Here is a 12,610-nt window from a genome sequence, read left to right on the forward strand (position 1 = left end):
GATGTTTTCAGTATACAGTGGTGCCCCGCAAGACGAATGCCTCGCAAGACGGAAAACTCGCTAGACGAAAGAGTTTTCCGTTTTGGAGATGCTTCGCAAAATGAATTTCCTATGGGCTTGCTTCGCAAGACGACTATGTCTTGCGAGTTCCTGCTGGTTTTTTTTCCCTTCCACCCCCCCTTTTTTCTAAGCCGCTAAGCTGCTTATCAGCTGATCCAATCAGCAGATAAGCCGCTAAAAGCCACTAATAGCGCTAATAGCGCTAAAAGCCGCTAATAGCGCTAAAAGCCGCTAATAGCGCTAATCCGCTAATCCGTCAATGGGCTTGCTTCGCAAGACGAAAAAACCGCTAGACGAAGAGAATCACAGAACGGATTCTTTTCGTCTTGCGAGGCACCACTGTAATTCTTAACCTTTAAATTCAAATGAATTAGGAAACAATAACCAAGCTAAAATTTCTTCAGACACCATCAAAGTATTTCAAGCAGCTAGAAAGAAAAGAGGAAGTATTATTTGTGCTCTGCGCACAAATAATATTTGCAATGGTGAGGAGGAATTGTGGAATTCTCTCCCAAGGAAAGTCAGCCCTAACTAGTTTCTGTTGCCAAATAATAATATTAAAAAGTTCAAGAAGCCTTTTCTGCTCTCTGAAGGCTGATGTTGGGGTTTTTATTCAAGGACTGGACCTGCTACTGACTCTAGAGCTGAGTTTTGTGTTTAGGTTGGTTTTCTGAGTGTAAAATTTCACACTGCAACAAAACGTTCCTTGTGTGGGTGGAAGAAATTCCTGCTCCCTGGCTTCCCCTCCACCACCAACCCACACCCACAAAAGCCAAGAGTCAGGATCAAGAACAGAGAGCAGAACCAGCAGAACAGGCAAGGGATGAGGAACAAAGAGCAAGATCAAAACACAAGATCTTATCACTCAAGCAAAGCACCACTGAGACAATAACCAGTCTTATACTCCTTTCCACCCAGGAACAGCCGATGTCCAGCCTGGGCACAGGTAGTCCTAGATAAGGAGCAGTTTGCCACATGAAGCAATGTTCAGCAGCTCCTGATGCTTTATTGCAGTGCTGGATAACAGAATCCGTCTAGCAGGCCAGATCCTGAGCTTCTTCCTGTTGGCTCCCTTGACAAGTGGGCTGCCTACATGTCAATCACCTGATTCACCATGACATTACCAAAAGAAGCTGCCTACATGTCAATCACCTGATTCACCATGACATTACCAAAAGAATTGGGAGACTACTTTTAAGTGTGCTTGCTATTCTTCCTTTGCAGATGCAGTTTCTTATGAGTTCAAGCCATGGCTGAAAAGGAAATGTGCTGTTGCTGCTGTAAATTAAATTTATATACCATCTTTCATTTGAAGATCACAGGGCTGTTTACAATATAAAAACGCAAGCCAGGGATGTACAGGAAGAATCAGGAGTACATTTACAAGCATGCCCTCATTTCTTCTTCTGTTTACCCATGGTTTAAACTTTCCAGCACCTGACAACTTATAATATCAGACCCAGGAAAGGTAGGCCTGGTCAGTCTGGTGGGTGAACCTCTAGGGCTTTACAAGCCTATTTAAGCAAGCAGACCAAAGCATTGGGACTCACCCCTGAACTGAATAGGGATTTGTGTTGATTTCACTATGATTAATGGAGTGCTTCATGATTTGTGTAGTGCTCTGGTTACTTGTAAAAACAGAACAGCAGGTAAATAAGTAAGTAAATTAAATCCAGGCTTGTGTGGGAAAAACCAAATGCATATTGGCAGAAATGAAGCATTTTCTCTTTTGCACTGCACAGCCCTTCACCTGCTTGATCTTGTTGCGCGAGTTGGTGATGCGCTCCGTGATGCTCTGGTAGGTGCGGATGGCAGTAGTAAGTTCAGTGTAGTGCTGAACAATCAGCTCATCCAAATCATGATCACACTTCTCGTATGCTTCTTCCAGGCGACCCTTCTCATTTTCCCTGTCCTCAACATCATCACTGGTGGACAGAGTCCTAAAAGAAGAAGAAAAAAAAGCAATTGAAGAAATGGCTTCACAACACAGAAGGCCTCCATCCTGGAAAGGTGCCACTACTTTATTGTTCCTTATAATTCACTGAATATTATTTTCAGATCACATAACTGCACGCAGACAACCTGTCACTAGCATCACACTGTATAAGCCAGAGGTCCTTTAAAATCCTCATTAGCTATTGTAAGAAAGGACTAATGAGGTCACACTCATCGGATCTGAAAAGACCTCCCACCATCATCACCTGTGTGCATCTTATTATAATTTATGTATTCATTCTTATCCTACTCCGTCTCATGATTTCAGGGTTTTATTAGCCCTATTATGTGAAATGGAAGGCTCAATATCCAGCAAAGAGTTCATATTGTACAACAGATAATCAGATCCTGGGGAAACAAAGAGGAGAACAAAAGAAAGCCTGAATCTGTACCCTATATTCAAGCATGCAGAAAGATTTTCACTCTGGAGCAAGTGGGGCTGATCAGACAATTTTAGGGGCCTTTCCAGATACAGACGTTCTCTTGTCATGTGGAAATATATTGCAAATGCTAAGAGTCCACACATGCCTGCTCCTCCCTAGCAATCTCATTGCTACCATACGGGTTAATTTCAAACCATTAAAGACTGTCCCTATCAGCTTAATTATTAGGCACGAACTTTCAAAACAAATATAGTTTCTGAGTAGAAAAAAATGAACATAGGCAGCATATTTATTTTGTCACAAGACTAGACAACAGAAGGCTTTTGCTGCCTACATGGTACTGACTGTATGTAACAACATACAAAGTGCCTAAGTGAATCTTGTACTGGTTGTTGTTTTTTTTCAAATTGAATCTCGTTATTTCAAAACCTCTATAATGATTTTTCCCCTCCCCAAAATTCAGTATGATCCTGAACTTTTGGAACTAGCAGTGGCAGCAGGTCTCAGCTATTCCAAACAGCTAGAATTTTCTCCCACTATTTTTAATAGAATGTCAGAACAGTCCTGGCTCTCACCTTTCTGACTTGCCAATAGCCCATGCGTGGAAGCAAAAGTGTTTGTCTATTTCCTTTTCAAGGTCTGCTCAGATAGTTTTGAGCAATAGGTCAAGTGGTTTGAAGGGAAAATCACTGAAGGTCAACATAGCTCTCCACTCTTGTACAATTTGCCTTTCAATTCTGAACTTGTTGAAACAACTGAAACTATGCCCACCTAAGACTAGGGACTCAGCTATACAGCTGCAAATAAAACGTTTTAAACGTGTTGTAAAGTACAATATACAAATGTGACACTAGATGGCAAAAGTGAGCTACGGCAAATTCAATGTATTTTTCAAAATGTTTTTTTAAAAAAGCATTTTCACGTTTTTTTATATGTGTGTAGATTTCACCTCCGACACAGTGAAGAAGCACAGGAGAAAGTGAGAATGAATTACAGTCAAATAATAAGTCCTCTCTTTTTCTGGAAGTAACAGTACCTGCAGAAGAATAAATGGAAATGGGCCTATAATAATTATATGGTTGAGAAAACAGGAAGGAAATTATTTCTCAAATGTGCCCAAAAGCTTTCAGTACAGACACTGGAAAGAACAGTGGGAGCAGAATGCAAGACCTTCTTAATAATAAGTCCCAAATCAGAAATACTCAAGTGCACAAGCCTCTTTTCCAAAGTGATGGCTTTGGACCTGTCACATTCGTAAGAAAGCACTGATCAGAGAACTTAGAACATTAAAAATACCAAGAAAATAAGAAATATATATAAATAACTACATAACTCATGCCACTAAATGCTGATCAAATGAAAGGACGACACTCACATCAGGATAATCATCTATTGTGTCTTAGCAAGACTTAAATGGGAAGTAAAAAAAGCTGTGAAACATGTGTCAATAATGTTTAGCTACTGTTGATGTTGTTGTTTAGTCTGACTCTTCATGACCCCCCTGGACCAGAGCACGCCAGGCACTCCTGTCTTCCACTGCCTCCCGCAGTTTGGTCAAACTCATGCTGGTAGCTTCGAGAACACTGTCCAACCATCTCGTCCTCTGTCGTCCCCTTCTCCTTGCGCCCTCCATCTTTCCCAACATCAGGGTCTTTTCCAGGGAGTCTTCTCTTCTCATGAGGTGGCCAAAATATTGGCGCCTCAGCTTCAGGATCTGTCCTTCCAGTGAGCACTCAGGGCTGATTTCCTTAAGAATGGATAGGTTTGATCTTCTTACAGTCCATGGGGCAAGCCCTTCTCAACCTGTGGGTCCCCAGATGTTGTTGAACTACAATACCCATCACCCCTAGCTAGCAAGGCCAGAGCTCGGGGATGATGGGAGTTGTAGTCCAACAACATCTGGGGACCCATAGGTTGAGAAAGGCTGCTCAAGAGTCTCCTCCAGGACCATAATTCAAAAGCATCAATTCTTGGTTATCAGCCTTCTTTATGGTCTAGCTCTCACTTCCATACATCACTACTGGGAAAACCATAGCTTTAACTATAAGGACCTTTGTCGGCAAGGTGATGTCTCTGCTTTTTAAGATGCTGTCAAGGTTTGTCACTGCTTTTCTCCCAAGAAGCAGGCATCTTTTAGTTTCATGACTGCTGTCACCGTCTGCAGTGATCATGGAACCCGAGAAAGTAAAATCTTTCACTGCCTCCATTTGTTCCCCTTCTATTTGCCAGGAGGTGATGGGACCAGTGGCCATGATCTTAGTTTTTTTGATGTTGAGCTTCAGACCATATTTTGACCAGATTTAGAAGGTGATTGGACCAGATCCGGGCCCCGGGCCTTAATTTGCCCACCCATGAGGCAGAGGTAACAACTGCATTGTTGCAGCCTCTTTTCTTGAACTGAGAAGTGTGCAGCTTGAGCAATGGGACTCAAGCCCAGTTCTTCTCTCTATAGAATCCTTTAGACTGTAAGGAAGGGAAGCCCCCCACCCCCCCAGTAAAAAGCACTACATGGGAGGAAGAAATGGCTTATGCGGGGCATGCATCTTCCAGGGCCCATTTCCACCACTGCTCCCATTAAATTATGAACCTTTTTCACAAGACTCTATTTTTATTAGTCCACAATATTTTGTTCCATATTAATAATTATCCTTCTCCTCAATAATAAAAATCCTCCCTCAATCTAGCTGGGAACCATTATTATTATTATTATTATTATTATTATTATTATTATTATTATTATCATTACTACAAAAGTTTTTCTTCACATTCAGACTGTTACCATGCTCTTTTCAGTCAGAGCCTAGCAAAAAGCCTCCGAAAAAAAATCACCAGGTGTGCCATTATGATCCAAACATTATGTTCCTTCAGAGCAAGGCAAGAGATACTTAATATTCTCAGGACTCTACATACATTCCTGCTGAGATTGCAGAAAAGTAAATGAAGGGAATCTGAACACTCACTGTGGTCCCATTAAAATGTTTGTCGGAGCAAAGTCAACAAAGTGTTTGCAAAGGAGGTAGGGAGGAGGAGAAATGAAGTGTTTGCCCTAGCAAAAAAAAAACCCAAAAACTTTTCTGCTTTCAAACTTCTGAAAACACTACTGCAAACAGAAGGCAGGATAATAAATACATAAATATTAAAAAGCTGGTGTGTATTTCAACTTGATCTGCTGGCAACCACGCACCTCCGAAAATAATAAGCTATACTGCATTAATTACCTAGATAAAGGGTGGGCAGCCTTCAGGCTTGTGGGATCAAATGGGGGGGGGGGTTGCTAGAAGCCGCAAAATAAACCTCACCAGCAAGTGGTTCAGAGGTGGCACCATTCTCTTAGAATTAAGTCCAGGAATTTGCTTTCAGTATCAGAACTAACCTGACAGTCCTGTCACACAAAAATCCACTCTTGGTTTTTCCTCCAAACCTTCATGATCCCTCTGGCCCATGGGGCACATTCCCTGACACCTGCAGTGTCCTGTCTCCCACCCACCCACTCTGCTGAAATTAGGCTTGAAATATATCTATTGTTGTTTTCTCAAGCCCAACTGCAGCATAGGTGGAGGAGAACAGTAATTTCAGGGGTTGCAACTGTAATGGTAAGGGCCAACCCTTTCTTTGCAACCGTGATTCCCCTCAAAATCATCCCTCCCACACTCCAGTTAGGTAATTGCTCATGGGCAGGGAATGAGTGTGAAAGGGTGCAGAGCATGCACAATGTCACAACAGCTTCTCCAGTTTGCAAACCTGCTCACAGGCCCAGAAAGACCATGCTAGGGGATGCCAACTAAATTTAAAAAGGGGGAGGCCTTTTGTTTTTTTTTAAAAAGGGGGGGTTACTATTCTTAAACAACAGTAAGTAAAAAATCTTGAAGATCTACTACACTCAAAAATCACTCAAAAATCTACCTTATGATAACTAGCAACCCCATTGTTCTACCAATTGTCACTTTTTCAAAACCAGCATTGCATTTTCCAAAAGGCCTTATCTCCAGCAGCTCCTCTGAGAGGTTAACTGTGTGTTCATATTGAATCTGCCCCTCTCGGACTAGATCTGGCCACAAAGCCAAAACAACATTGACTATGCAATGCCAGCGAAAGCAGGATAGTATCTTGAAACTGTATGCACTGGAACATATATTTCAGAAACACATTTATTTGCCACCCTTCAGTTTCAAAACTACCTCTGGCATATACATAATGAAGTAAAGTCATGTACAATGCCCTGCTAGTACATTATCTAAATCTAGGACCTTGCTCCATTCAGGCAGGCATTTAAGTCCTTTCTATTTAGGCAAGCACTAATTATGCTTAATCTTTAAAGATAATATTTATTTGAAGGAATTCTCAACAGCACCTCTTGTTTTGCCATTGCATAGACTGGATAATCTATGTGGGTTGCATCCAAAGCTAGTCAGAGTAGACCCATTGGAATTAACAAGAATGACTAACTAGAGTTTATTCATTTCAATGGGCCTACTCCAAGCAGAATTTAGCTAGATACAACCCTATGTTTTAAATGTTTATTTTGGCTGCACTGTTGTGATTTTATTGTATTCTTCTATGAAAGCTTTTCTTGAAAAATGGATATATGCATTTATAAATGGAGGACAAGCCTGCCAACTCAAGAACTGCAATAAGATGCAATGTTTTAAAAACACAAAGTTACTTTTAATGGGAGTGTTAGAAAACATGCAAACAGCCATGCAATTTGCCACTTGGCTACTCATCCAGGCTGAGCAGCAACAAAGAAATAGAAGGTTGAGGTTTTTGTTTTGTTTTTTAAAGGCATTAAAGTGTGTACTTTTAATTTGGGCTAATTCGTTAAAGGCCAAAAAACCGACAAGAAGCTGAAAAGGCAGGACAGGGTGTCTCTAGGTTTCAGCTACCAAGTAAAATCAAGGAGGAATGGGTGAGATCCAGATTATGTGCCTTATGTGCTTCATGCAAGTAGAGGGGAGTTGCAAAAGACAAAAATGATTCCTCACTCTCCATCCCTGCTTTTTGCCATGACAGAAAATACTAGTGACAACAAGATTCACCTAAAATAACAAATGTGGGTAAATGCACTGAACCAGCATTTCCATAGAGAGCAATCACTCCCTTCTAAAAACCAGCTCAGGTGGTTGAGTGCCTATCCATTTATGCAGAAGCAAAATGCTTGATACTTTATGTGACTGGCACTTTAAAAAAAAAAGTCTAATATTGGCTTCTAAGGATTTTAACTCCTCTAAAAATTTCAAACTACTAGGGGCTGATTACAGGTCTGGATCTAGCAGAGGCGAAAAGAGGCATGTGCTCCAGGTTGAAGTTTAGAGGGGGCAGTAAAATTTCCCTCCCCTGCTCTTCTAGTGAAGCAAGCATGGGAGCCTCCGAGGGACCCTTTTGTCCTTGGAAGCCCCCTTCCCGCAGCCCTGTGGAAGGCAGGCAGGGCAGACGAGGGGTCCTAGGAAGAAAAGATAGGAGCACACTGCCCCACACATCCTGCCTCAATGGTGTAGCCACTAAAAGGAGAGAGGGAGGGAGGTACTGCAGATCGGGCAGAAAGGAGCACTCCGAAGCATGCTCAGTTGCACTGGTGGAGGTGCCCCCACCAGTCCACACCTCTCCCTGGGCAGGCTCCATGGACTGCCAGACCCAATCAAGTATATGGGGAAGGGTGCCCTTGGGTGGGCCTCTGCTGTAGGAGGAGGTGCCTTGCTACCCTCAGGCTTACTTGGGAGTAAGTCAGCCACTCCCATTGGGCTAAGGAGTAGGGCTGCTGGCAGGGAATGGTACCATCACCACACTCAGGAAGCTGAGAAGGAAAGAATATGGAGAGACTCCCAAAGGAATTAGGAAGCACTTAAAAAAACCACCATGATATTTTTCTTGGTTGGCCTATAATTTTCTTTTTGGTCACCTTTATTAGTTTTGAATGGCATGTTTGAGTGGTAGCCATCTGTCAGGGAACATTTAGCTATGATTCCTTCATTGCAGAGGGTTGGACTATAAGACTCTTGGGGTCCCTTCCAACTCTACAGTTATATGATTCTATGTGTGTGTGTATCCTGCATAGGTGGAAAGCCAGCTTTAATACAATTAATCTTATTTATTGAATTGGGGACAGCAGCCCTTATCGCGAACTTCAGCTACTGAAAACTGACTATAACCATCATATTCCCTGACTGGAGTTCATAATTAGGGAGAGTGGGGACAGAAGCGCAGACCATTGTCCCATGGCAAAATCTGTAGATCTAGCACTGTCTGGTTAGATCAGTTCTTGAACAAAGCTCGCAAAAAGACTGCCTAGCTAAACCAGCACTCACAATTAACTTTAAATTGAGCTGGGCCTGAATCCATGGAAGCAGCTCTGCCCACTGCAAGAGTACTGTGATGCAACAGAAGGAGGACTGGATTGCTTATCTAGATTCCAAGAAACAAGGTGGCTGGGTTGTGTTTTTTAAGGGTGGTTTAGTGCTGCCCTGAACCATTTTTATACATCTCAGAATTGATTCAGACATCTGAAATCATTTTCCTGGGAATAAACAATTTGTCAGTTTTATTTACTTGAAAGCAACTGCTGTCTTCATTGCATGTCCTCAGAAATATCACTTTCATTGAGGTAATACAATATTTACTTTGATTAATGAGTTAAAGCACAACACTTAATCAACTAAAACATTTGATCAGTTGACAACCCCAATTCATAGCCGTGGAAAGAAGCAACACTGAATTAAGACCTCACAAGACAAATCTACAGACTCCACTCTACTGCATGATACAGAGGAACAACAGATAATTACTGCACCAGTCTGCAATATTAGGCAATCAATCAGAAAACAATTTGATAATTCGCCAGCCCTGACAACCTGCTACTCTAAAAAACACATACTGGAAGTGAACTTCTGCCATAAGATTGTCATCACAACAATTACATGTGGAGAAAGATACCACACAAAGAACATAAAAGAAGCATCCTCAGACTGACTACATGTGCCACACATGTAATATCATCTGTCCTTGTGTGCCATATTTTTTCCTTTCCATTCCACATCTAAATGGGAAAACTGAGGAGGAATATGACTCCTTAGGCTTTATGTTAACTTGATTTCACATATTTTACCATAGAGTTTCATTAAAGTTCAATTTTAAACATCAGCTAAGATATATTTATTCTACAAGCTATATCATTGTTTTATTGAGTTAAATCTGCTCCATGGTTTAATGTTCAACTTTAAACATGAATGTGTATTTTTCCAACCTTACTATTCTGCCAGAAAGACACACCTAAGATTTCAGCAAATGCCTTTGGCCATGTTAGATGGCCCTTAGAGAAAATGTTTTTGGCTAGAGGCACTGTACCTATGTCTCTGATTCCATAAACGATATTCCTCATTATCCAAGACTGTCCCATTCACAAAGCAGTTACAGCTAAATTCTTTCCTCCACTACCTTAACTCTGGCTCATGGTTTAATCTGCATAAAATCAATTTTTTGCTAGAACAGAAAGATCCATCATGGACAGGGTTGCTTCTTTTGCATTGGAAGCACAGAGATCTGAACAACTTCACATGAAAACAAATGTTTCAATATTATCTGAATGGGCTTATTTTTCTTTGTCTTGTTACGTAATTCTGAGCATTTATAGCATTACATAGTTCAGATACTAGGGCTGACAGGGATCTCTGGCCATGCACAAAAAAACTGGAAACCTGATAAAACTGTTCGCTAAAGAACAGTGGACTAGATAGAGCTTTTGCCTAATCAGGTAGTCCTAAGGATCACTTCAGGAGTGCCTGGTGGGCTCTGGTCTATGGGGTCACGAAGAGTCGGACACGACTAAACGACTAAACAACAACAAAGGATTACTTCACATACAAGCTTGTTGGGATCATCTAAAAAAGGTCTACTTCAGGCAACATTTATTCACGCTGTAAAATCTAAGAGGAAGCAGAACAGGATTCTTTCTGTGGTGGCCTCTCTTGGAAAAGTCCATCTAGCCGTTCATTTTAAAAGGATGAAGAACCACCTTTTGACAGGAATTAGCTTATCTATAAAAAAGTAATTTATTAAAACATACATATGGAGTTCACATACCATAGCACATTCACTATGCTAAAGATGTGCTGGATGAGAATGTGTGAAATGAGTTGAATACTATAGAAAGGAAAACTAGGAAAACTATGTTCCTTCTCTATTGTCTTTGGCCTCTGAAAACGACATTCCTCTTTCAACAAGCCTTCCAAAATCTTTATCTCAGCTTATATATGTCTAGGGAGCAGGGCTGCATTTCACTCTGTCAACCCTAAACAATAAAAGTGTATTTGATCACCAGTCATCACTGACAACAGCCACTGGTCTGCATCCAAAAAATGTAGCACCGCTACATTTTTCCACTGCATGCTTTTTAATTTTTATGTACACTGCTTAGACAGAAACTCTGGTAATTTAAGCATTCTCAAATAAATAATAATAAATAAACATTATGTAAAGCCCAAGTTTGGACATGGAGTATATTCTAGTAAGTGTCCAGAGGTGTGTGTGTTCACTGCTTTCAGAATGTAAGAAATCTTATTTGAATGTTATAATTGAAAAGTTATTTTTAAGGACAACTCCCATATGAAATTATCTACAGCTTCTGGCAGTACTTAACCTCAAAATAGATATCTGATAATACATTCTGAAATCCCATTGAAGCAATTACACAAATTGGCGGGGGGGGGGATAAGCTAAAATATACTCAAGATAAATGAAATAGGGATATTTAGTGATTTAACCTAAAATGCATAACACATTATCTCATTATTTCTTCAATTTCACTGAGCATACCTATTTAGAAAGCAGGGCATGTGGAACAAAAAAGGCGAGCTGAAAAGGCTACAGATTAAAATATATGGGAGATAAAATATGCACCTGGGGAACCAGCCATTTGCTGGAAGGTATATCAGTTTGTACCTGTTAATAGAGATGGACTGTGGGAACGAGGGATATCAACAGCAAGAACTGACAAGTGCCCAGACACAACTAAAATCCTTCCCTCAGTGGAATTTGTGATATAGCTCTAATTCTCAGAAAGGAGAATGTGTTGTCAACTGCTATCACACTGCCAAACTAGGAAGCTCTCAGGCATCAGGCTCAATGGGACAAGCCAGTAGAGATGGACTTGAATTTTTAGTTCTATTATAAGACACTAACTATGCTTGTTTGCTGCTCTGAGGAAAGCAAACCCAGCTTAACCACAGCCTCAACAAGGTACTTCAGGAAAACCTTGCTTCCTTCAGCCTCAGCTTCCAACCTATCCTTACCCCATCAATATTAGAATGATAAGACATGACTGTTGTCCGAATTAAGATGAGGTACACAGAACACTTGAATTGTATTACAGTGGTACCTCCGGTTATGAACTTAATCCGTTCCAGAGGTCCGTTTGTAACCCGAAGCTGCTCATAACATGAGACGCGCTCTCACTAATGGCACCAACCACAAACAGGCAAGCCAAAGAGTGAGTTAACAATGTGCTTTTGGAGCAGCATGGTACTCTTAATCTCAGGTTTCAGGGTTCAAGCCCCACATTGGGCAAAAGATTCCTGAATTGCAGAGGGATGATGATCTTGTTCTAGATGAGAGCTTGTGCCTTATCGAAACACATTTAATTCAACTGCCTTGCTGGTACCTCTTAGCAAATGTTCCTGGTAGTTTGAAATCACTGGGCCGTTTCAGACATTATGCTAGACCAAATCAACACTAAGTATGAACATGTAAGCACTCACGGGGGGCGGGGAGGGACATGGCTGCCTTATTCTTCTGCTCCTGCTGCCACCACCAAGAGCTACCGTATTTTTCGCCCTATAGGACGCACTTTTTCCCCTCCAAAAATGAAGGGGAAATCTGGGTGTGTCCTATGGTGCGAATGCAGGCTTTCGCTGAAGCCTGGAGAGCGAGAGGGGTCCGTGCGCACCGACCCCTCTCGCTCTCCAGGCTTCAGGAAGCTATCCCAAGTCTTGCAAGCTCGGCGGGATGTCCCACGGGCTCGCAAGGCTTGCGGGCAGCAGCCTGCACCCAAAAGCTGGGGACAGCGGGGAGGCGCAGCGCCGCCACCCCGCTATTCCCCGACCTGATCTGGAGGCTGGGGGTGGGAGAAGCAAGCCTGCTTCTCCCCCCTGCCAGCCCCACAAGCTCGGGGGATAGGGGGATGG

General features: G+C 41.8%; 1 protein-coding gene across 2 annotated transcripts in view; it reads right to left on the reverse strand.

Moving 5' to 3' along the window:
• The window catches only part of EXOC4 (exocyst complex component 4), a 369,665-nt gene that overhangs the window by 347,200 nt on the left and 9,855 nt on the right, over positions 1-12,610 (reverse strand). For both annotated transcript variants that reach the window (XM_083461060.1, XM_083461061.1), the window contains exon 2: positions 1,811-2,000. In XM_083461060.1, coding sequence (XP_083317186.1) covers positions 1,811-2,000 — 190 coding nt within the window. The remainder of the gene's footprint in view (positions 1-1,810; positions 2,001-12,610) is intronic.

Source organism: Podarcis liolepis, assembly GCF_965112155.1.
Source record: "Podarcis liolepis genome assembly, chromosome: 10".
Taxonomy (NCBI): domain Eukaryota; kingdom Metazoa; phylum Chordata; class Lepidosauria; order Squamata; family Lacertidae; genus Podarcis; species Podarcis liolepis.